Raw genomic sequence first — 27480 nt, forward strand, 5'->3', positions numbered from 1 at the left:
AACAGCTGAGAACGCGCGTGGAACGCCAGAGGGAAGAAACGCAGCAGATGCACTGAGAGAGCGACACAGCAGCGCGTTACAACATCTATCTATCCATGAACACACGCTTCTGCGGCAAACAGATGAAAGCCGATAGATGCCTAACGTGTTCGGTGTGTGCTGTACAGGCGATGATGCTTCGATGAGGACGCCTGGTATTTGATTTCTCTGTCACTGAAGAGGGAATCCGCGTTTTGTCACGGTTTTTATTGTTGATGTTTGGCCTCGTTTATCAACTCCCGACTAAACGAAAGATTCAGGGAGGAAATCAAATAACCAAATTTAAATAGCGCGGAGTGGAAGCCTTTGTCGTGAAAATCAACTGCAGGAGCAGAAATGTGACATTTTCAACACGACCGTCGACCATATCGGGTTCTTTAATCGATAAAGGTACGTGCACAGAGCAGATATAAACTCATATTTACAGGAGGGATCTGCTGTTCTCGGGCAGCTGTCATTAGATGTTGTATATTTATACGGTAAAATAAATAAATAAATGCATGCACACATTACTCATGCCCATGAACATGCTGGATTCATTGGTCTTTTATTAGGTGGGACAGGGTTATGTAAATGTGAGCAAATTCATTTGAAGTCAACACACTGGAAGTCATTTTGCCATTAATATAATAATGATTTTAGCTCTCTGCATTGATTAATAATGTATGCAAAAAGCTGTTTTATAATACGCAACGTAATGTTATTTGACATGCTTTAAAGGGAGACAAATCGGATCCGAGTAAATGCAGAAAGGGAAGATTTGAAATATAATTATAAGTCAAATTAATTCGCATCAGTGCATTGAAAACAGTGACATGTTTAATTAACAGGAGCGGAAAACATGCATAGCCAACCACTGAAGGCTTGTTGGATTTCTAACAGGTTTTTATTTATTTATTTTTTGCATCGTGGATTTAATTCGATCAGCCATGTTTCTAGTGTCTTAAGTCTTGAAGATTGTGCATGCTGTAGGGTCGAGCTAACTTGACTCTCCAAGAACTGGATGAACGGATGGAAAGATCACATTATATATATATATATATATATCCTCTGTAGTCTGGATCAGTGGGGGTTCTAGCTTTAACATTTAGGGCGAACCCCCTTTCAGCGCCCCCCACCCAAAACAATCAAAAGCACCATTCTGCTCGAGTTTATATCCACATATTTGGAAAAACACATCATTTTAACATTTCAAAATATATAAAAATGAAATTTTGTACACAATATGACTCAAAAGTATCAAAAAGAAGTCATGTATACTGTTTTTTATTATTCGTAATGATTTCTCAAAATAAGTTGTATTTATTCATTAGCAATACGGTATGATATTCACATGACATTTTTTACCAATGACTATAACCTTATATTGCAATTTCTAACCCACACAACTATCATAGACATACTATTACCATGATAGTCTTGGTTAATCTGGACAAACTTTGTATCAATAAAGGGATTAAGGAATATCGCTTTAATATTAGACTTTTTTATGGAAAATCAACATATCTTAACACTAATGTGTTAAACACTTGTGTAGTTGTTCATGACCTGGTAGCTGCTCCCAAAAGTCACTTTTCTCAACTTTGCATTGCTGGACACCCCAACATCTGATCACTGAATTGGCCAGCTCTTCTGTGAAAGTCAATGAGATCACGGTGGATTGCTGCTGTTGGTGTAAACTGGGATTAATACACAAGGTTAACAGATCCACAGACTGACAATAATTGATGTGATCTGCAAATGAGCAATAGAAAACTAACTGAAAATCGGCATTCCAGTTTTTTTGACGCCCATTCCTAAATCTGCCATCAGTCTAGATCATTGGTTCCCAACCACGTTCCTGGATGTTCCAGCACTAGACATTTAGCATGCATCCTTTGTCTGAAACCCCCTTTTCAGGTCTTTGAGCCTCTGCTAATGAGCTGATTATCTGAATCAGACCACTGGTCTAGATGAAGCTTTGACAGGGCCCACTTTTGCAATATTTGGAAAGTTAAGTGCAAACTGAGTGACTTAAATATGTAAGAAAGCTATTTTAGCAAATGGACAGTTTAGTAATTTGGTAACTCATTAGTATAAGGACCAATTCTCACTATTAAATAATTGTTTATTAGCATGCCTATTAATAACATATTGGCTGTCTATTTGAGCGTATAAAGTACATATTCTGCATGACCATATTTACAATAACTAAACTTAACAAACTACCTTACTATTAATAACTATTAATAAGCAGCTAATTAGAAGTTTTAATGGTTTGTTAATAGCAAGGCCTTAAAATAAAGTGTGACTAATGTTTTGATAGATCAAAGATTAACGGGAATAGTAGTCTTTTAATATGGGTAGTAAGCAACTAAGTTTTTTATTTTATTTTAAACAATCATTTCTCAAAACGTCATTTGCGTGGAAATATTTGTATATATGTAAACAGGATGTTAATGGGGGTCCGAGATGAGACAAGACAAATGCAAAGAGATGCGCTAGCAGAGAAAATAATGTACCTAGCAGAGCAACATTAAAGTTTGCGATGCTCAAAATGTTAGAGGAAAGTCTAAATACTGAATTGTAGGTGGGGGGTTTAGGCTGTCTTCAGAAAAGCTTTGACGGCATTTTTATTTAATCTTATCTCTGTGTAGACCTGCATTATGATAACCAAGGGAACGCGATATTGCTGCTATTCCATAGGCGCCACCTACTGTCAGAGAGTGAATTAGCATTTTTAGCATTATTGCATTATTGAATGCTATAATTGAATTAAAAACTAGAATTATTCGACAAGGCTGAAATCAAGTCACTCTTGTTTTGCTTTAAATTTTACAATTATACAATCTAATTTAAATAATAAAACTGCTCACGCTGCATTGTTGTATCATGAATATGCAGTGACTTTAAACAAGAGTCGTTCTTGATCAAAGACAGTTAAAGTGAGCATGTTCACACTACACAAGGTTGCCTGTATGATTCTTCACATTACAAATAAGCCGTTCAAACCATGCACAAATTTATTTTTGAATTGATAAGTCAGGCCAATTTTGGTGTTTAGTTCTAAAAGCACAGGCTGTCATGACGTAGCCTCAGTGCTAGCCATGCAGCAGAACTGGTGAGAGCTGGATCCTTGTTATGTAAGAGGAGTCGTCGAAAGCAGCACAAAAGAGTGGGAGAAGACTGGAGGGGGGTGCTTTCACAAGCCTGTCGCAGGAGAGGGCCAAGCACGCCTTTCATCGCACACATCCACATTCCCCAAATCACGCCATTCCCTACACCAGTCTAAATCAGAAAAACCTAAGAGACGTGTGATATTTCATGTTTAGATGCTGTAACGTGTCTTAAACTAGTGCGTGACGAGCCGCTATTCTGTCCACATTGAGTGTAGCTCAACACAATCAATCCCAAAACAGCCAATCACAGCGCTTACTGTGTTTGCACACTCTCGCACATTTGCAGTGCGGTGCAGCCGAAGAGAGCGACACGAACCTTATATATTCATGACTATCTTGGTGCTTCACTTGGGTTGAATAAATGGTGCAGCATTGCAAAAATAGTCACAAGCAATTAATAAAATGAAATGTCCTTTCCTGTAGTTATGATAAAAACCTCTGAAAATGTAAGGGATGTTTTTATTGCTTTTTATTATATTATAAAATGTTTTTTTAATGCAACTGGCTGCAACAAGCATCACTTCATGGTTGCTTTGTCTCATTTTCAGTAACAGACACAGTATGAGAAACACTGTTCCTCTTGTACATTACATTCAATCATCCCAGTGTGACAGAAGTCATGAAACACAAAGTATTGGTTCTGCAGCGCTTCACGAGTGTGTGTTAGAGGCCTGTTGTTGATGAACTGAGGATCAGCGGACACCCCCCACATCTCTTTATGCCTCTTGCTGTTACCATGGCAATCACTGCACAATTACTCATGACATCAGCTTTTCCCTTTTTCTCTCACACAGTAGAATGACATGGAAAAAAATAAACTCTGCAGAGTTCAACTTTAAAGGAACCTTTGTCTACGTTTTGCCAAGTAAGAGGCGTTGTGGGCAAATTTCAGGTGAACTTTTCTTTAAAATCAAGGAGCAAGATGCATCTGCTTTCCTTTTTGTTTATTTTTACATAGTTGATTCATCAAATTTTTTGTTAAAAGGAGTCATGCATTGAGGAATCTTTTCACTTGATCTTTGAAACATATGAGGTCATTACGCCCCCTTGCTTTTTCACATGATTTAAAAAAATATATATCCATATGATGGCATTCATCACACATACATCACACTATAGGTCCCACCCACTTGTGAAGAGTCACTTAATGGTTGGGTGCTTTTTGGTGTCATTAATTGACAGCACATTTAAAACAGCCCACAAATACATAGCAAAAAAAAAAAATCCTGACCAACAGCCTGCGGTTTACCAGAGCAAATTTTAGATACCAATTAAAACAGCAAAAACTACTACCTACTAAATGCAGATGCTAAACTCTGGCAAATCAGACGCAAATTCACTGTCTGCCAGCAGGTGGCGCTTATGACACAAAAGTACTACAACGTTACCTTGGTTACCATTGTAAACAAAACATTAAAGCTAATAATAATTAGCAATTAATAATTACCAATTCATATTTGTTAAAGCTACTAAGTGCAAGAATTCGCACTGTACACACAGAACACAGCATGCGAGCACTGAATTAAGTTTTGTTTAATGTCTTGCTAGTGTTAATTTCGTCACCTATTTTTAATTTAGTCTTAGTCTTGTGCCAAATGACCTTGTTAGTTTTAGTCATATTTAGTCATTCACATCTCATTTTTTTTGTTAGTCAAGTTTTAGTCGACTAAAAGTCTCGTCATTTTAGTCTAGTTTTAGTCAAAAAATTTTTTTTAAATAACACGTTACTGAGATTATTACTGATAAACATTTCAGTGAAAAAAAGTGTTTCACATATCTCAAGAATATAACTTTAATAAAACATAAAAGTAAATAACTAAATTGTGATTAAGTTTTATTTTTTAATAATTACAATTGCAGATATACAGTAGACTATGGCTATGATTTTACTAATACAGTTGTCTGATGGATTTTATAGTGTCAAGCATTCAGAAATGACACAAAAGACAATTTAACTTGAATAAAACCAAGAATTAGTCTTTGTAAAGGTTGTGATGTCCATGTTTTTGTTGAAGAAATTATAGAGGCTAGCTTTTCTATCACAAAAAGGTGGCCACAAATTAAAGATAAAGTGGATATTTTAATTAAATGTTTGGTCAATATTAAACAAGGATTTGATCATCCTATAAGTGTTAAAACTGCATTTATCAGGCCTTTTAGCACCCTTTGTAGGCATTTGTAATAATAGCCTATTTGATGTACCTAAATAGTTTATTCTGTATTACATTATGAATTTTAATAGTGTTATTCAAATATTATTAATTAACCAATCATTATTGCCTCGTTGTTTTTTATAATGCATTTTATAACATTTTAAAAGGTTTTTGTTCACTTAGGTCTGTTCTATTATCACAAAAATATTATCTGAATGCTTCATAAATTATTATTTGAAGCGATTTGAAGTATTAAAGCCATGGTTAAATTGTAGTTACTGTTGCTACAAGAACCATGTTTTGTTTTGTTTTTTTCATAGTAAAATAATGGTTAATTTTCAGAAGGGAAGATAATATTAAGGCAGATGCAGTGGTGATATTACTATCATTGACATTAAAACACGTTATTAACTTAATGTTATCAAATCCAAAAAAGTTTAACAGGATTATAAACGTACCTAAAATTGACGCAAGGGCCTTGTCTTGGGCTTTTTTCTTTTTCTCATCTCAGCGCCGGACAACTGTTGTCTTTTCCCTGGTAGGCTATAGTTGTCCCCATCAGTTATGATCATTTGCAGTCAGCCGCAAACACGAGGTGAGAGCAAGCGCGCGTGGCTGCGGGAATGGCGCGCCAGGTGTCTGTCTGCTTTCACCGCAAAACAAATTTTTTATCATTATATATATATATATATATATATGTGTGTATATGTTCATGTTTACATGCTTATTTACGTATACATATATGTTAATATACATAATAATAATATCAATTTTTTTTTTTTTTTGAGCAACTAGGATGGTGCCCCCCGGGAGCTGGTGCCCTACGCAACCTGCGTACTCTGCGTGTAGGAAGCAGGGGGGCAGGGTTTCATATTTTATTGAAGCACCTCTGGGCGCCGCCATTGACTAGCAGATCCCCACCTGCTTTTAGCATGCCATTGACTCCCATTCATTTTGCCGTCACTTTGACAGCGAATAACTTTACATCTGAGGTGTTTAAAGACTCCATTTGTCCATCCATCATTTTTAAAGAAACACGAAAATGTTTAAAAGGCCCCATTACCTTGTATCTTACGTTGTGGCCCCGTAGAAACAGTTTTTGTAAAAATAGGCTAACGATTGCGTCATAACCTGTGACTCTCGCACAGTAGAGAAATAACCATAAGGCTATCGGCTGGCAGCAACAGGAATATGAGACTTGTAACTTGAGCAACAGCGCAAAGTCGCGAACTCCTTCTGAATATTTTAAAGGCATAACAGCTGATGAAAAAGCAGATTGTAGAGATTTTATCTTAGTTTTTATTTTATACAAAAAAAAATGTATACAACAATAATGCATGATTATTAAGTCTTAGTCAGTGTTTTTGGACAGTGGTACAGTCTTGTCATCGTCTCGTCTTAGTCATGAAAAAAAAAGGTAAGTTGACGAACATATTTCGGCTCGTCCCGCCTGACGAAATTAACACTACGTCTTGCTTGAATTCTTTAAAATTGCTTTAAATTGGCAAGGCGTAAAACACATAAATGATGACATTGTGATGACGCAGAAGTGGCCCGATTGTCCCGAGCATCTTTGACTTTGGCTTATTGTCGTGCTCTGAAATGTCTAAGAAATTGAATGCTTATACATTAAAACACTCATAATGGGTTTTTATGCCAAATAAATGGTTTTAACACTTGTACCTTACGAGCCAACTTTGTATTTGTTCCCGTTTTTTGGTTTTAACACTTGTACCTTAAGAGCCAACTTATTTCCCTGTTTTTTTTTATAAGAAATTTACTTTTAACAGAAATCACAACATAGTGTTAGTTGAGAGATTAATATGTTAATTAATATTAATACTTGTCTTATTTTCAACCTTTGTGATAAGGATTTTTACAGTGTAGAATGAAGTTGTGGAGGACTATTTAAAAAGTCAGTTATTGTAATGAGACGTTTTGCCTTGGCCACTGCTGTATAATGTTACATGTTATTTATAAAGCACTGAGCATGTGAGCACTATAAATAATCAGAGTTTGAGCTGTCTCGCACAACCATAGCATCAACACATGAATACTCTCCATTCCATTGCTTACACAAATGGACTACCAGTACTAACAAATACAAGCTTTGAATCCTCCCAAAGTGTTTATAGACATTTCATTCGGAGATGGTCTTTTTCATGAGATTGTAACATGAAATATGTGAATAGTAAAACTTTTTTTTTTTTGCCTGTGCAGGGTCCATCTCTTAGACCATCATTTTCAAGGCAAGTACCACAGCTTATATCTTATACTAAGGTAAGATGTTAAAATGAATGCCTTTCTTAGTTAATATTAACCCATAAATACTTTATGCTGTAAGTTATTTTAGGTATAAGCACATAAGATCACTTTAGAAAGAATGAATCTAAAAACTACTTATACATACAGTGGCCTCCAAAACTATTTTGACAATAATTTAAAACGTGCCTTAAATGTGATTGCATTATATGCCAAAATGTCAGATGAATGGATGTATATACAGGAATATATTCCATTTGCACAATTTTTTATGCAAATATAATTTTAAGCACATGTTGAATTGGTGAATCATACAACATTGTCTGTATGTGTGAATTTTTTTATTGTTGGTTTATGTAAACATTCACTAGTTGGTCACCTTTGGGTGTTTAACTACTTGACGCAAGTACAAATGCCTCAAAAACATGCATTAATTCATAGTAAATGATCAGTAAAATGAATACTTTTCTTGAAATTATGTATGCTATCCAATGACTATAGCTGCTGCACAGCTATGTGAAATAAGCTGTAGTGCTTGGCACAACCACGCTTTGAACCATGCCATCTGGTGTTATAACCCACATGTGCAATGCATGTTTAATGACTGAATCATTAATTAATGTAACCCAATCTGCATGTAATGATCCTCTTGTGATTTCATTAATATTGGGCTTTACCACATCATCATATCTTCAGTGGGACATGTTACACTAATCAGAGTTTAAAGGCACTCAAATATGCCAGAAACTCTGAATTTGCAAATAAGCTGTAGTGTTGGTTGGGGGGGGGGGCTTTCCTCTGCAAACTTACAACTTTATTTTGGACAAGGCAGTTTTACAAGACCCACAGTGGTGCAGAGCAACAAGGATAAATGCTCAGCCATGGGCAAGCAGTATTGGAAATGTAGCAAACCCAACCACTTTGCAAAGGCTTGTGAATTACAACAAGCATAGAAACAGAAAAACATGCATGCTGTCGATAACAAAACGACAACGACCTTGGAAACCCCCAAGAGCTCGTCACTGATGCAATACCAAAAGATCACAGCAACGTGGTAAATAAACAAGCTTTTGTGGAAATTGAGACATGCTTAACAGTCTCCAAAATAAGATTTAGACTGGACACGGGGCAGAAGTCATTTTCATTCCAGAAAACAAGATTCAAGATATCATCAGTCTCAGTCAGTTAAAACAAATAACACAATGATTGTCAGGATACTGGCAAAAATTTACATCTGATTTAGGTTCCAGAATTGGGGGTTGCAAAATGGCTCGATAGCGCCACCTCTACAATTTCAACGGAGTATCCCTCGAGCTACGTTTCACGTACATGCATGAAAATCGGTACACACGTGTAACACACCATTACCTACAAAAAAGTATCCTGGTACAAAATCCAAAACCCAACAGGAAGTCAGTTATTTTGAATTTCTTGTACAATTATTGTGCAGTTTTTGCCATTTTCCGGCCTCGTACTTTGACAAACTTCTCCTACAGTTTTAATCGTGTCATCTTCAAGAAAATACCTTTGTTGTTGTTAACTTGTGAAGATCTTGAGTTTTTGTAAAAGGGCATGTCCCTGGAGGCCTGACAAATTTTGATGTTTTGCCATGAAACAGGAAGTAGCTGTAACTCAGGCAAGCAATGTCCGATCTGCCCCAAACTTCACACGTTTGATAGGTGTTTAGTCCTAAACACATACCCATGCCCATATAGTTTTTGTAGTGAGTATACTGTGATATTGTGATTTCTTCCACCCAGCCTCATACTCGCCTGTCCCAGAGCGACACCCCATAAGCACCAACACACTCACTAATGCATACAGTTTGCATCTACATGTTGATATCAAATAAGCAGTCTTTCAGAATGCTATCAGTTACATGTCAATTTATTATAAGCAACACAAGACTTTAATAGCCAATGACATTTACAGCTGGGGAGACTGGATTGATTTTCTACTGTTGAACTCAAACAGTTAAGAGGTACATTTATCCTTATATGTTACATGAATTAGATCCAGTTTTATAAGCTGGCAAATTTCAGTGCACATGTAAGAGTGTCTGTTTTTAAATTCCCTAGCCTGACTTTCAGTCCACAAGGCTGGCCAAGAGTTCCCATCTCTCTCATCATCTGTAAAAGGAGATATAAACATTGTATTCTGTTTAATGCTGTACACAGACACACACAGTATCTGTTTTATCTCTCCCCTTCACCCGCATTAATTGATCCACCACACTAACTTTAGAGACATTATTAGTTACTTGAGAAAGCCAGCATACAGTTATATTGTTTATTAAACTTCTTATTCTTCTGAAACCCAGAACTTTCAACCCTATATTATGGCTTTAATGCTACATGCACCAAACTCGGCAGAGACCTCTGAACTTCATAGTTTATTGTTATATCTTTTATAACAGATTGGATTTACTGTTTTGGTATAAATAATTCTGAAATAATTCCCATATACTTGAATTGGCTCTGCATAAATGACCCTCTAAAGAACAACTTTAGTCCATTAGAGGGAGCCACAGGATAAGAAATCTTTTAACTGGACTCTGTAAACTGTAGTTTAGTTTTCAAACAGTTAAATTAAAAGCATAAATTTCCTTTATGCTGCCAAGGAAACTAACATATTTGACCATGACCAGGTCAGTTAATGAATGTCTGATGGCTAGAGGCCAGTGTGAAAGACGCTTGGGACAGATCTGTCACAGCTCCAATCAGGTTATGCTGCGTCCTCATGAAAGTTAATCACAAAGATTTCCAATATTGCAATGTAACGGTGACAAGCCACCCCAAGATTTTGCAATACGCCACTGCGAGGGGGACCAAAGGAAACACTATAAATCATGGATTGGCTACCCAGGAGGACGATATCGCGAATGGACCGTCTGAAATTGATTCAGTTTTAATCATAGCGTCACCTACTGTCAATAGGAAGTGACATGTTTAACACTGTGATGCACTATTAGCAACACAGTAATATATGCCATTGTGTGCTAAACATGTTATAAACATGCTCGCAACACTTAGCTAAGTGCTAAAGCATGCTATTAATACCATAAAACAGGAAGTTGTTGCAATGCCCAATCTGCCCAAACTTAACGCTTGATTAGAGTTCTGGCCTTAACACATCTTAAGCCCAATATTAAATAATAATCATAGCGCCACCTGCTGGCAACAGGAAATTACTTTGTTTACACTAACTATTATTTACTAAGTATTCTGTTTTTATTACGCAATTAACAAAAGCAAAAAAATGTCTCTTATCACTAGCTTGCGCTATTCATTTTTTTATTATATCTGTTTTCTTTTCATTTATTTTATAATACAAAAACTTACTACGTGTACTGCGTTAAGCTAACTGAAACTTGTTATAGAACTTTCATATCATTGCTCTTTTGTTGATTGTAAAATTGCTTCCATTGTCCTCATTCGTAAAGTCGCTTTGGATAAGTTTCTGTTAAATGACTAATTGTAATTTAAATATACGTGTATGTTTTCTTTAGGTGACCATAAAATCATATCTAAAGGGGGTCATGAGAAATTGAGATTGAGAAATCAAATTTTCCATGATCTTTTGACATACGAAGTCATGGTACTGTAACAGCTTTATTTAAACCAAGCTGCCAAAGTGACTCTTTTTTACTTGTCTTCATGATGTAACCGATAAATCAGTCAATGCAAGACTGCCTGCACATAAACAGATCCACACTTACTTAATTCTTCATCATCACCTCTTTGTCCTAACCACTGGCACATTAGTGAGTCCCATCCAGCCTGGGAGTTTAATGCAAGACTAGCCTTTTTTGCTGTGAGCTGTTTCATTTCTTAATATGCTGATAGCATCGATGCTATTAATTACTGACATGTTTCAAGAGGAATAGATTATAAACTATATACTAAACAGCTTAAGCAAACAGGTGAATTGCACATAAAGGATGTGAGTGCAAATGGACTATAATTTAATGGGGTAATTTCCCAGTCTTTTAATCATTTAATTTCAACTATTAAAAACATTTAGAAATATTTTGGTGCTGTTTGTTACCCAGAGTACATCAGCAATTTACAGTCCAATAAGGAATGAAAACCTTTAAAGTGTGCAAGTATAGCTGAAACAAAAACAGCAAGAGTCATCTTTTTCAATCTGGGGTCTGTTTCATAACCAAATAAGCCAGGCTTAATTATGTTATTCTGACTTATTGTCAGCTGATTTGGTTCTAAATAAGTCAGACTAACTGAAATAAGCCTAAAATCGTCGTTTTAAGCTCCAGTAAGGGCCAAATAAAGCTGAAATCAAGTTGAAATGCACAACTTTGTTTATCTGTAGGCATATGCTTTTACTACTTTCTTTCCCTCTATGCTTTATTTTATTTTTTTTAATTTTCAATAGTTACACCTAAAAATATCACAAGCCATGTGTTCAACAAAATGCTCAAGACTAGGCAGCACAATGAGCAAATGACAATAGCACACGGTCAATGAAACGAGGTCAAAGGCCCCTTGCACAAACAATAAACGCAACACAAAAGCATATGAAACTGTGATAAAGAACCCCCACCGTGCGCTCTTGACAAAAGACAAAACGTGAGTATCCAGATTCCAACACTGAACTGAAACCAAGAACCAGACACACAACACACGCTATGGACTGTAATGCCTGCTTTTTTTTTTTTTAAACCTATGTTATATTAGTACATGAAATCCTTTGCCATGGTTACCGTAATTTGTGATCATACTAATGAACTCTTTTTTTTTTTTAAATTCAGAAATAAAATTAAGCCTTTATTTTTGGCTTTTTAAGTTTGAATTTAATTAGGGCTGGGAAAATAAATCGATGGATCGCTAATCGAGAAACGTTTCTGAGCTTTTTACGAATGCATCGCAATTCTTTCTTGAATCGATCCTGAGCTTAGTTTTGAACAGCAGGTGGCACTGCATGCTTTAGAAACAGCCGTCCTCTGCTCGTTTCCAAATCCTTATACATACTTGAACCTAAAATAATCATTCATAAAATTTGAAAAGGTTGAAGCGAATTACAAGGGAGTTCACATTACGCTGTATTTACATTAATCTTGCATCATAAAAGTATTCTGAGCTGAGGCAAAATTAATGACTCAGCCGAACACAAGCACTCTTCAGCACTCTTCTTCATGAGCATTTGAGAGTGTGGATAAAAACACTAGATTAGAGTGCCATGTGCTGTTAAAATCTAAGCTCAGAATTGATTTTGATTTTGAAAATCTCAGAATCCAAAAATTTTAATGTTAAAGACCACATTTCATGTTTATATATATATATATATATATATATATATATATATATATATATATACACATTTTACATTTTAATAATGGTTTGTTCTTAGTCTTGGACTTGATGACTGTTAAACACTCACATTGTTGCTTTAAGGAAAATAAATATTTTGTAAGATACCATGCATGAATAACTGAGAAATGAAAAAATGAAAGATGGCTTCTGTAGTATTTTTCCCATGTAATAAATAATATATAGTTCTCTTCAGATATGAGCCTCTCAGGTGTACTTGTGGACTAAGACCTGACTGGCTTCATACATCCAATAAAAAGTACCTTGAAAGTAGCTTAAAGGGCCCTGTTATTCATTCTTGAATATTACATTTCATGCAGTGTATAATATAGCTGTTTGTAAATGTAAAAGTTCTGCAAAGATTTAAAAATCACAACGCACAACAAATACAGTTATTTTCTCCTGAAAGAAAGAGTTTATTCTGAACTGCTGAGAGAAGCCGTCAGCAATTCCAGTTCCACTTATGAAACTTATCTACAAAGATCCATAACACATCTGCTTGATGGTCTTCATTGGCTTCCCGCATACAATGTCTACTTTTATCTGCCTTCAAAAACTTGAGTTTATGGTTTGTGATGTGATGCAATTCTCTGCAGTGCGAAAGCAGATTTGCATGTTTACAATTCCACAGGACAAGGATGTGAAGGGTCAGTGGTTAAAATAAATGTTTAGGATACCACAGCAATAGACCAGTAACAACAGACTGAGCTATCTGACCAAAAAGAGCAGTGTAGGCTTGCTGAAAGGAGGTTTTTAAAGGGCCTAAATCTAATACAAATAATACAAATAATTGACAACAATTAATACTTTTCATTGACATCCACACTTGAAAGGGACGTAAATGACCAGAAATTTTTTTGGGCCACTGTATTTGTCAGACCAAATTTTAGGGTGTGTTCACACTTGTATTCGGTTGTAGTTCGTCATTACTTTCTGTTTTTAATTCGTTTAGAAGTATTTGGTCCATGTTGTGTTCGTATTTCATTCAAACTGCACCAGAAAAAGTGGGCCGATGCCGCAAAAAAGATGGATCTCTTACCAGAGTTTGTAATAATTGAACCAAACATGACAAGTGTGAACACACCTTTTAAAAGCAAATTGTCCAAAGACTAATATTGACTCATTCTCCTTTTTTCTCTCTTTCTCAGATGTCATTATTTCATGTCGTGTTCCTGCTGCTCACCGGGCCGGGTGTGAGTTTGTCTCAAGCTGAGCAGCCAACAGTCCCATTTGGCTGCAGTTTTGGAATTCCAAGACCATACACTCTCTTATGTGACCTGGATGCTATGTGGGGGGTGGTGGTGGAGGTCGTAGCAGTGGCTGGTGTGTTCGCTGCCATTTTACTGTTGATAGTGTTACTTTGTCGCCTGCACTCAGTGACTGAGGCACCAAAGCGAAGTGGCATTGGTCCAATTCTCTTACTGTTAACGGGCATTATCGGGCTGTTTGGGCTTAGCTTTGCATACCTTATTGAGCATAACGAGAGCATTTGTGTGGTGCGACGTGCCCTCTGGGGTTTGTTTTTTTCCCTCTGCTTTGCCTGCATGTTAGCACAGGGCTTGAGGCTGCGCAGGCTTGCACGTGAGTCTCGTAGCCCAGGCGGGTGTGCCCTCGTTGGACTAGTGCTAGGGTTAACAGCAGTACAAGGTATTATTGCTGCAGAGTGGCTTCTTCTTACAGTGCTGCGGGAGGGTAATCCGGCTTGCGACTATAAGCAACTGGACTTTGCACTCGCTTGTGCCTATGTGGTTGCACTCCTGCTGTCTGCCCTAGTAACTGCAACATTAGCACTGTGTGGGAAGGCACGACAATGGCACTGTAATGTTGTGTGGCTTCTAGTCTCCTGCTTGCTGTCCATTCTCCTGTGGGTGGCTTGGGTTGGCTTCTACGTCTATGGGAACAAAGTACTTGAGAAGTCTCCAGACTGGGATGATCCAGCATTGGCTGTGGCCCTGGTAGCACAGGGTTGGTTGTTATTGCTGTGCCATGCTGCTCCTGAAGCCCATGCCTGTCTTCGATCACCACCTCAGCCTTCAGCTCCAGACTATTTTGATACATCTCAGAATTCATCACGCATGAGAGAGGCCAGCCTTGATGAGGATATCCCACTTTCGCACAGGCAGTTTGTAGAGAATCAGGGATATGCATTTGATGAAAATGCTGCAGGTACAAGGCACAAAGACTAATATATAACTGAATATACATCAAACAGATCCTAACATCCATCCTCTATTGTTGTAGGATTAAGAAGTGGTAGCCATCATAACGGCAACACAGGAGCCAGACCCAGTGCACCCTTCAGAAGTAACGTCTACCAACCTACTGAGATGACCATGATACTAAATGGAGGAGCAGTGAGTACATAACTTTATATTATTATATATAGGCCAAATTAACAAACTTGTAGAAAACTTTATTCCTAGCTTACTGCAACTGACAAGTTTTAGTAAAGTGGTTGACTAACTAAAGCTTGAAACAAGCTTTGGGTTTTCCTCTGGAAGGAAAAAAAAACTGTCATGGACTCCACATATTTTGTTTTGATATGTTTTAGTTTAGTTTTATTTAGAGTTTGACAAGGCAGGATATTGAAGAACAAAACCCTGAAATGTATCAAACAGAACACATACTCAAAACATCCTTATATACCGAATTGAAATAAATGAATAATAATTATAAACCATAATAATAATAATAATAATAATAATAGACCAAGCAGGTAGAGTAAAACAGATACACAAAAAAAAAAACATGGAATACATCAGGCTTCATACAAAAAACAAAACAAACTGTAAATTATTTATAAAACAGTTTAAGAGCACGTGGAATAAAAGAAAGTTCGTGTCTTTTTTATTTACTCCTGGGCACAACAAACTCCCTATGCAGGTTTTGGAGCCACAGACAGGAAACAATGCAGTGGTGATGAACTGTCCTTGAGTAGTTTTGTAAAAGTACATATAGTGGTCTCGTCACGCCTCTCACTCAGTAATGGGACAGTAGAAGTTGGAACACCTATTATCCGGCAGCAACGTTTTTGTGGACCCTCTCTAGCTCATCAGAGAGACCTTTAGGTAGTCCACCCCATACCGGGCTAGCGTACTCAAGGACTGGCCGTATAAATGTCAGATATACTTTCATTAAAACATCACTAGGGAGACTAAAACTAGCGTTTTTAGCAACACAGAGATAGTGTATTCTAGGACGCACCTTCGAAATCATGTACTTAACGTGGGCATCCCATGACAGATCAGAAGAAATTTGGACTCCAAGCAGTTTAAAGATGGAAACTCTGCCAATTGCATATCCTGATATTACGGGAGAGGAAGGGCAGGGAATGTTTTCATCTTTCCTGGCGCTAATGATCATGTCCACTGTCTTACCTTTGTTCATTGCCAATGAAAATTCCTGTCCCCAATCCCCACTGAGTCCAAGGCCTTCTGAGTTACTCCTGGTAGGGATCCCATTAAAAATTCAGTAATTGTTAAATCATCAGCATATTTGACCGGAATTACTGAGGGAGGCAGAAAGGAATCCAAGCTGTTTATGGCGATGACAAAAAGCAGAGGGGATAGAAGACCCCGCTGAGGGACACCAGCTGCAATTGGATAGGAGTTAGACACACAGGAGCCCAACTTCACCTTTTGCTCTCTGTTACTCAGATAGCTCCTTACACTGAGCCAGAGCGGTTGTCTGACATTCATGTCAGCTAAAGCATAGAGCAGTTGACAATGATCAATTGTGTCAAAACTCGAGTAAAATCAACAAAAACATCATGGATGTCAAATTTAGGATTGGTGTTAAGTGCGTCATGCCAGGATTGCAAAATTTGAATCGGAGCAGTGTCAGTTGATCTGTTCGCCATGAAGCCGTGTTGTGATGGTTGAATTTTAGCAACTGTATCCTCCAGAATTGCGTCTCTGAGGATTTCTTCATACACTTTTCCAACACAGCTGAGTAATGAAATCTGCCGATTGCTCATAATTAATTTAGTTATAAATAGATTTGAAGAGGTACATGGTCATCATTCATGCCTCAAAAGAATGTGCCTGTACCAACACTCATCAGATCTTCCAGTCTCTTCTTCAGAAAGATGGGTTTTCTATCCATGCTTTTTGAAAAGCCTTTGGTTTATCATTTGATTATTTGGATACTGTTTTAATGACTCACTCATTAAGAAGAGTTTGTCTTCACTCAAGCTGGAACACAATGGCTGTTTGTCAGTGTGTCATTCTGTGTCCTCAGCACAGAAGTCCTTGGACATGCACAGTAATTGTATGTTTCTGTTCCTGTCACATGAAACTGATTTGTTGTTTTGGGCTTCCAAACATTTGGGCTATGTGAAAAAAAGTGAGTTAAATTTAGCATTTTTTATGGTTCAAATGACTATAATTTGGTGGTTATACCCGGGTCTGCCTCCATGATGATCATTCTGCTTTGGGTGCAGAGCAAGTGTATTTCAGTAGGTGGTGCACATCTCAGGAAAACAACCAGAAAACAATCTCTTAGTATCACCATTTTGACTGTCCTACATTTGATTTTCGAACCTGGTAGCACTCCTGGACGGGCTGTTTTCCAAGGCTTAGGTAGGCTTACGTTAGGTGTCTCACTTAGGAGCCCCAAACCCCTATGTGCACTACAAGAAATGGCTGGTGACTATTGGCAAGTGGAATTTGCATGCCAAAGCCACCCCCTTTACATACAGGTACACAAGATGTTTGCATGCATCCACTCATTCAGGTTTGTGCTGAGGAGACAAGAAAGTTCAGGTTTTGGCAAAATCTCTGTTCCCTCCTTCAGAGAATTAAAATTATATAACATATCCGTGCTGTTCCCTTTTAGTCAGTCACATTTAATGTTACATTGACACTGTTTTTAAAGGTTCCTATGGAAAGTATGCCAGGACAGATGACCCACAATCCGTAACCTGCCTAATGCCACCTAAGCCAGCTAATCAACCAAATACAAAGGGCTTACTAAGGAAGTCAAAAAAATGGTATTCCAATCTACTCACAATATTTGTTTCAGCAATCATTAGGTTAGGAGTACTGAGCCTGGCAAGAGACTCCTCTGAATGCCACCTGGCGCTGGAGGAACTCTGCCAGATGTCACCAGATGAGGAACTTACCGGAAGAAGATAAGTAGCATCCATCTAGCTAGACGAATGGCACTGCAAGCAAGACACTGAGTCAGTCCCCCTGCAAATTACCTGTTCATACTCGATCCGTGAGGTAACCAGTTCCACCTAGAGATGAAAGAATCTCAAAAGTATTAGGTGTCACCTAGCCCACATCTTTGAAGATGTCTGCTAGAGAGGTGCCGTGCACCAATGCCTGTGGAACAGCACAAGTGGAGTGACCTCTCATCCCAGGGGGCAGGCTCGTATTGTGTCTGGTATGCCAAGGCAATAGCGTCCAGGGACAAGCTCTTCTTGGAGACAGCCTTTCCCTTCTGCTGACCTTTTAAAGCAGACATAAAGCTAGTCAGAGCATCTAAAGCTCTGGTTGTGTTCCACATAAATGCGCAAAACACGAACAGGACACAGCAACACAAGGCCTGGATATGTCTCCTCCAGAGGCAGCACTTGCAGGTTCACCACCTGCTCCCAAAAGGGAGTAGTGGGAAGTTTGGGCACATAACCAGACTGGGTTTCAGGGTAACATTGTCTTCTCTGATATTGCACAAAGTCTGTGCAAGGAGGCTCACTGGGGAAAAGGCATACTTGCACAAACCCCGGGGCCAGCTGTGAGCCAGTGCATCCATGCTGACGGGGGCCTTGGTCAGGAAGTAGGAATTTTCCCCTGAACAAATTCAGGCAGTTCAACACTGACTAGGCACGCTCGTTTGTGAGACATGCTGTAATGATGAACGAGTCTAGCTCTTTACTGAGAAAAGAGATACTCTGTATTGGGTAGAGCTTGCTCTTTTCCCAGTTGACCTGAAGCCCCAACTGGCTGAGATGTTAAAGCACCATATTCATGTGCTCGCACAACAGATCATACGAGTGACCTAACATAAGCCGTCAAGATGGACTCAGATGCCCTTCCTTCATGGTGGAGACAACTTATGTGAAAACACAAGGAAGCAGGTACAGCCCGAAAGGAAGGACTTTGTATCGATACGCTCAACCCTTGAAAAACAAACTGAAGAAACAACAACCATGAAAGTATGCATCCTTCAGGTTGATTGCTGCAAACCAATCCTGGTGCTGAATGCATGAAAGAATGTTAAGTTTTCTGGGAGTCTGCATTGAAATGGACTTGGCTTGGGGCAGGAACACCACTGAACTGGTGAAGAAAGCACAGCAGAGACTCTGAGGGTTCTTTGTTCACTCTGTTACCATCAGGCAGATGGTACCGATCAATTAAAACAAGGACAAATAGATTCAAACATAATTTTTATCCAATATCTGTATATGCTTTAAATGCCTCAAGACAAATCTGAAGTAAGGGATTTGTGTATTTAGTACTTGCAATTGTGTTTTTTACAGAATTGGTGCAATTTTGAATCTAAGTGGGTATTTGCACTTTTTTTGAGCGAGAGACAAAGTGATTTTCGTTTGGACTGTCTGACATATGCCAATATAGGTTTTAACTTGTTTATTTTGCATCAACATCTTGAATGGAAGCATGTGAATGGCCAATTCAACACTCAGATCCAGGATTGGCTGTAACCCAACACTCTTCTTGGGTACAATAAAATAAGGGCTGCAATACCTGACTTAATCCCAGCTGTAGTAACAAGCTCATGCATCCTTCGCCAAGAGTACTGCGATCTCTGCTTGTTGCGATAGACACCTTATCCTCTTCAGGAGCCCACGAATGAACCACTGGGTCCTTCATGGCACGGACTGGCATCTTTATCTAAGGAGCTCAATGGTACTAAGCAGGGCTTCTGTGAGGGCTGGCAAAGCAGAACTGGAGTGGGTAGAATTCAGGGGGAGCCTCATAATGAATAAGAGCTGCAAACTCATCATAACCATGAACATGTGCTCACAATGCTGACATGACCAATCCAAAAATGGCGTCTCAGCATGCATATGGCCCAGACATTTAAGACCGCAATCGTGCAAGTCATCGTGCCAGACAAAGACCAAGATGGCAGCGCGTACACATCGCAAGGTTTTGCGTCTCCCCAGTTTGTGCAGTTTCGCAGTATTTTTCCTGCTCATCTTGGGTCTGTTTGTACTGAACCTCTTTGCTTTAACATCCTACACACACTCTACCCGGCCACACAGAAGTGCTCGCAGGCAGCGTCAAGATCGTAAACAATGGCGGGTAAGCTCAGAGGTCTAAGAGCTAAGCTAAAGCTAACACTCCGGCTGTCTTTACCCAGCATTTTCCTCGCTAATGTGCGGTCACTGGTGAACAAAATGGATGACTTACGACTTTGCATCCCCCACAGTTGCTTTGAACGAACTTCACGCAGTCATTAGTAAACAACAGACTGCTCACCCGGAGGCTGCTTTTATTGTCGCAGGTGATTTTAATCACTGCAAATTATACCATTAATATAATTATATAACAGTGCTCCCCAAATTTCATCAGCATGTTTCCTGCCAAACCAGAGGAGACAAAACTTTGGATAATGTTTACACAAACATTGATGGAGTTTACATCGTGACCCCCCTCCCCCACCTCGGACAGTCTGATCACCTTTCTTTGTTTCTTACCTCTACATATTCACCCTTCATCAACTGTGTGACGCCATCAGTGAGGACCATCAAAGTGTGGCCAACTGGAGCAGACTCTTTACTTCAGGACAGATTTCAATACACAGACTGGAGTATGTTTGCTTCACAGGCTGCCTGTGGCGTACATTGATATTTATACCTCCTCTGTACTGAATTAAATCAACACTACCATTGACTGTTACAACAGAAAAACAGATCACAACATACCCTAATCAGAAGTCCTGGATGAACAAGGAGCTGCGACTTTTGCTGAAAGCCCGCAACACTGCCTTCAGGTCAGATGATGCTCAGGCCTACAGCAAATCCAGGGCTAACCTGACAAGGGGCATCAAAAAGGCCAAGTACTGCAACAAGCTAAAGGCAGAGGAACACTTTTCAATTCAAGTTTATTTGTATAGCGCTTTTTACAAAACAAATAATTACAAAGCGACTTTGCATAAAATTACGTTTCTACAATATTTAGTAGTAGCTTATAAGTGGTGACTGTCAGTTTGTGCGTGTATGACAGGATTTTTCAGAAAAAATTAATACAAGACGTAGTCAGCCAGACGATGAACATTATTAACAGCAATTATTATATGATGCAGTCACACTTGTAGCAATACTTTTCCAACTCTGACCCCCGAAGCATGTGGCAGGGCATACAGATCATCAGTGACTACAAGTCAAGCAACTCCACTCCAACGGTCACAGACGTCTCCTTCCTTAACAAGCTAAATGACTTTTATGCTTGCTTCAACAGCGACAGCAAGGAGACTGGCACCAAGATCACACACTCAGCAGACCACCAACCCCTCAAACTCACCTCCACAGATGTCCAAACTGCATTGAGCCGGATCAATGCACGCAAGGCTGGTGGCCCGGACAGCATTCCTGGACGTGTGCTTAGGGCATGTGCAGAGCAGGGGTCTTCACAGACATATTCAACCTGTCCCTCACCCATTCAACTGTGCCAACATGTTTTAAGTCCACATCCATTGTGCCAGTACCGAAAGACTCCTCAGCATTTAACACGGTCATTGCCTCCAAGCTGACCACAAAACTTGGAGACCTGGACATTAACACCTCCCTCTGCAACTGGATTATGGGCTTTCTGACTAACAGACCTCAGCATGTTAGGTCAGGCCACACCTGCTCCATCACCATCACACTCAACACCGGCGTACCACAGGGCTGTGTGCTAGCACAACTGCAAGCCTGTTCATGGATCAAACTCCATTATTAAGTTTGCAGATGACACCACAGTGATTGGCCTCATCAGAGGCAATGATGAGACTGCCTACAAGGAAGAGGTACAGCACCTGGCCACATGGTGCGGTGGTGAAAACCGCCCAACGCATCACATGGACACCACTTCCTGCTATTGAGGACATTCAGAAGAAATGCTGTCTTTGTCGAGCTCGCAGCTTTTTTAAGGACTCCTCTCAGCCTGACCACAGACAGTTTAACCTCCCGTCCTCCGTGAGGTGCTTCAGGAGCCTCCGGACAAGGACCAGCAGATTTAGGAACAGCTTTTTCCCTTCAGCTGTCTCCTTACTGAACTATGCCCCCTGACACCCCCCACACCACACACACAGACTCCTCACCCCTCCTCATCACATCTGATTTATTATAATCCATTTGCACACTGAAATATTTTCTATGCACTTTACTGTGCATTGCACTAGTGTAAATGATGTTCATATGTTCATAGTTTCTGCCTATAGTGTACATACACTTTTACATAATCCATCTGTATAGTATGTCCATATAGTCCCTTATTTGTATTTTTATTGTACATTTGTAACATATTGTAGACCTTGTATATTCTGTACTTACTGCTTATTGCACTTCTGGTTAGATGCTAACTGCATTTCGTTGCCCTGTACCTTACATGTGCAATGACAATAAAGTTGAATCTAATCTAATTTAATCTAAGGAATCTACTGCACCCAAAAGAACACGGTCAGAAAGATACCTCGAAAGACACAACTGTGCAAGCTACTGTATAGTAGAAAGGGGTGTAACACAGCACTCGTCTGTTTTATCACAGGGGTGAACACACCGCTGATCATGCCATCTGGAGACACAGCTGAGAAGTTCCTGCAGACTAGTGTTCTTTGTTTTTTCTTGTGGTTCATTTATGGAAGAAAAGACCCCATGAAGCATTTAGCTCTGGAGCAAAAATGGCACGCTCTTGTACTGGGAGTGGCTTAGCATGCAGATTCCACTCGCCAGTGCTCAGAAGTGATTGGCGCTCCTAAGTGAGACCAATAATTTCAGTGTTGACAATTTCCGAAGAGACTGACCGAAAGGGGAATCATGGTTTAATACGTAAACAAGTATGGTTCATGGCTCAGTATATGTGAAAATAATATTATTAAAGTTATTATTATTTATTTTTTTTAAGTATAAAAGGTTTAACGTTACCATGAAATATGCTGGGAACTTGTTATGGGTTGCAAAATTATGATTTCACATCAAATATATATAAATTTGAGGTTAACCTGATAAAACGAAATGTCCTGTAGTTGGCCAGAGGGTTGCTATTGAAATAATGTGTCAAAGGCATGAAACTGTCAACTATATTACCAGTCAGATAAAAGCAATTCTTAGATACTGCAACAGTTGCTATGAACCTACTCTCTGACTGTGTCAACTATGTTTGGCACAGAATGTTAAATTATAAATGATGCATCCTTGTATGGTATTTTTTATCTGCACAGGTTGGAACTTTGCATAAAAAGTGCATTTACTCCTTTAGAGTAAAATGTTTTTGTTCATAAGACTGATTTTACAAACTATTGGCCAGATTTGCCAGTGCACGAATGTTGTTTTCCTTAAACATTTGGTTCTTGGGTGATGAGTTGATGTAATATGGAAGAGAGTAAATGTCTCTTTAGCGGGGGAGGAAATTATTTTCTCTGCCTTGACACAACTATAAATAGAACAAAACCTGCCAACAATGCAACGCTGCAGCCAAAGCCTTGTCAAAAACAGAACGAACATTTATCCAAACGAGCAATATTTCTGCTCAAAGAGAACGAAGCAATGTGCAAATGTGAATGTAGAACCAGTTCAAGAGCGAAACCAGACATCACCAGCTACCACAGATGTGACTGTAATAAAATATTTCTTTTGTACAAGTATAAATGGCACGTAGTGTGACTTAACCACATCAACTCTGGGGACCCACCGGTGGGTCCAAAATTGCATATGCCTAATTCTCAAAAAATCAAAATAACAGCTGAAGTGGTTAAAAAATTTGAGACTAAACGAACAGATTTAACAAACTCCACTTAATAGTGATTGTTTGATGCATATATTTTTAGTTAAAGATTTGTTATGGAAAAACCTCGAGACAACATCGAAGACCTAAACACCTGAAGTCCTAGACACCGATTCCTATGACCAGCTAGGCACACATTATGCCTAAACCTGATAGAACTGCAATGCATTTTTTAAACAAGAAGCGAGATCATTATGCTTATAGGCATTGATAAGCCATTTGTCCACTACTGGACCAGTCTACAACTCTACATTCTAATCTTAACGCCGGTCACGATCTTTAAACCTAGCTAGATTCAATTTTTTGAAAAATATCAATCCACAAATCTGACTTGTGATGCAGCTTGAAATCATACAGTAAATCACACCACGTTCAATCATTGAGGCCAGAGAAGAAACTGTCCTGTTACTAAACCAAGGGTTTTTTTTTCTCCATTTCTGTCACTTCATGGAGTTTGCCGCTGTCTCATTTGACATGCTTGGTTGGGGTTTAAGACACTTCACATTCAGTAATATTTTCTATTTGACTGCACTGACACCATCGGATGAGAACAAAAGGTGAACTGAATTGAGCTATTGTCACTGTTGTCTTCTGAGCAGTGTGTTTGTGTACAGCGACAGCAGGGATAGTCATCCATGGAGAGGTGGAAGTATCAAATGTTTAACCAGGTCTTTATTTGGGAAGGTATCCATTACTGTCTAATTTTATGAGTTTTGAGACAGCTAGCATCTATTGTGGCATTTTAAGTACATTGATCAACTCTTCCTCTGTAGGAAATTACTTTAAAGGATTATCTGAATTTTGAAAGGATTGAAAGATTCTCTCTTAGACAAAGGTAAGGTTCTGAAAAGAGAAGCTAACTGAAACAGAACAAAAAGATAAGAAAGGGTTCTAAATTATGTTACCAGGAGGAATTTGGAAACAGCAAAAAATAAAACCAAGCTTAAATAAATTGTGTTGTTTAATGCACTTGAGACTTATCTTTTGTAAATGTCTTGTCTTTAAACCTGCCTTCTTCTAATTGGATCATTTTGTTTCTCATTGTCACAGGTTCCATCCGCACCTCCCACATACACAGGAAGACAGCTTTGGTAAAGGAGTCTGGGAGAAGGGTGAATGGAAAAGAGGTGTAAGCTCCTGCACTGTAAAAGAAAAAAAATCTCTGGAGTGAATGCGGACTTACAGTTAGGAACAACAGTAAAAGCCTCCAGTGAGACTAAAATAAAGGACTTGTTGATGGTGTGTGTGTGTGTGTGAGAGAGAGCAATTTGACGAGCATGATAGAAGGATGTTAAAATTCTTCACCATCAATAGCTGTAGTGATTTGGAGTTAGTGTACTGGTAAAAGTATTTATGCAGTTTCACACATTTCTCCATTAATTCAGCTTTTCATTCCAGCAGTATTTTCATTTCATCACCATCTCAGATACACGTGAATTTCAGATTTCACCTTGAAGTCAAATTGGGCTCTGTATGTTACATTTACAAGAATTTGCAGATCTGTCTGTACTGCAGTTGTGATTGTGCAGTAAAACTTGAACATTTTATCATTCTGTGAGAACTAGATACAGTACTTGGATTTCTCTGGTCAAAGTATTTTCAATTTTGTGAGTTGTCTGTGTATGAATGACTGGCGTGCGTGCAACTGTAGCGCCAATCCCCATGCAACATGCTGCGACAAATCTTTAGCGTTCTTCTATGGACTTTTTTAGCTCAAATCTCACTCTGGGCTGTATTTTTATACATCAAATTGCTCTTGTATTTTGCCACCTGAGCCACGAAATATTTAATCAGTTTTGAGCTCTGCTCTGTTTAACAGTTAAACAATTAACCTTCAGATACCTAGATCCCAGTGGAAATAACTGATGCAGAGCAAATGAGGGAGGTGAGGACAAGGGTTAGGTTTGCTAGTCTGAATTGTGATTTAAATCTGCTCTAAGTGGCACATACACACTGTAAGATTTGGGAGTAATGTGGGAATAAATATGTTACCCACATAAGTTACAGTGCTTGATAACTATATCACTGTTAATAGGTTTATTTTGTTTTGCTAACTTTAATACATTTGTGTGTGTGTTTGTGTGTTAACAATTTTTCACCTGACTAACAAGTAGGAATTTTATGGTTTAGTCAATGGGGTCCAGAGATTTTAAGCTTAAAAAGGAAATCAAAATAAAGTAATCCAGAAATTTGATTTAAATAATTGGAATTGTATGGATTACTGTGAAACGTTTAAATTCACATAGAGTTTTATTTTATGTACAAAAAGAGGTGAACTATATTTTGCTGTGAAGATGAGTAAATGATGACAGAATTTTGTTTTTTGGGTGAACTGGCACTGAATAGAGTGACGACTGCAGTATATACATGTCCACAGTTTAAGAGATCAGAGAGCTGTTATTTGTTTCAGACGGGTCTCTGTTTTTTTCCTCTCTGAGAGTGATAATGTGCTTAACAAGCTGTTTTCTGAAACTGTTTCTGTCATTGATGTTTGCTCCTTATACTGTGATGTGAAGGAAGGGAGTTGTTGAGAATAACTATGATTTCCTTTATATAGTTATGCATACAGAGTCCTAAACCACATCACACAAACAGATTTATATATATATTACAGTTCAGTATTAGGCTGTTTTCACAAAACCAAGGGTTAACATTTGGTTGATTTCTCAGTCCAATTCCGAGTTTGATTCCACCCTCCTTTCCTGGTTATACAAGGTATAAAAGACAAATAATATGCTGCCATTAATAACAGTTATACTCTGAGAATGCAAAGATGTAAATTACACCTCATCAATAGCAGTTTACGTCCATAAAATTGTGATGGATTGCTGGAGTCTATCTGAACCAAGTACAGATTTGGAGTTGGGGTTCTTTAAAGGTCTTTTTGCTAACAGTTTTAGGTTCATTGTAGAAAGCAGTTTATCTTAACATGGTATCAAGTCTAAACCCTCAATAACTAACCACAGGGTGACTAGGACTGAGTGAGTAAGCGAATATACATGTGTGCATTTAACCCAAAGAACAAAGGCCTAAAATATAAAAAAAAGCTTGAAGGAAAATACAGTAAAGCAAACAGACATTAGCCGGGTTTCCATCCAAAGTTGCAAATTTAACGTATCTACAAAATTGAAATATCGTATAAAACATTTGCAAATAAGCACCGTTTCCATCAAACGAGTCTGGTAGAACTAGCACTAAGGCTATATATCACTGTGAAAATGCCTGAATATAATAATTCATATAATTCATTGGCTTATATAATAAATTACTTGCGCCTCAGAGCGAGCAGACAAAACAAAAGAAACACATTATACAGAAATACGTTGATGACTGACTTTGCTCGGACATTTCAAAATGAGAATTACATTTCAGATGCTGAGGAACTTGATTGGTCCACTGGTTAGGTTTTGGCGTCCCATAGCACATGACTTGTTTGATGCGCATGGAGGAATCTACTTAGCAAATGCGTTTCCATCTCCTTTTATTCACATTAACGCTTTTTCGTCAAAAAAGTCAAAATCCACCTCAAGCGAGCGTAAAAATGGTAATGGAAACTTGGCTAGTCACAAAAGTCAGTTAGCACTTA

General features: G+C 38.5%; 1 protein-coding gene across 2 annotated transcripts; it reads left to right on the forward strand.

Moving 5' to 3' along the window:
- On the forward strand, window positions 1-26930 carry gprc5ba (G protein-coupled receptor, class C, group 5, member Ba). 2 transcript variants are annotated; one of them, XM_059548508.1, is made up of 5 exons: window positions 2-429; window positions 7571-7630; window positions 14088-15105; window positions 15181-15293; window positions 24945-26930. In XM_059548508.1, exons 3-5 carry the CDS (start codon window positions 14088-14090, stop codon window positions 24987-24989), a joined length of 1176 nt encoding a protein of 391 aa, XP_059404491.1. In that variant the 5' UTR covers window positions 2-429; window positions 7571-7630; the 3' UTR covers window positions 24990-26930. The 2 variants fall into 2 exon arrangements, with proteins under 2 accessions (XP_059404500.1, XP_059404491.1); XM_059548517.1 differs by lacking the exon at window positions 7571-7630 and having other exon boundaries at window positions 1-429.
- The last annotated feature ends 550 nt before the right edge of the window (window positions 26931-27480 follow it).

Source organism: Carassius carassius, chromosome 1 (assembly GCF_963082965.1).
Source record: "Carassius carassius chromosome 1, fCarCar2.1, whole genome shotgun sequence".
Lineage (NCBI taxonomy): Eukaryota > Metazoa > Chordata > Actinopteri > Cypriniformes > Cyprinidae > Carassius > Carassius carassius.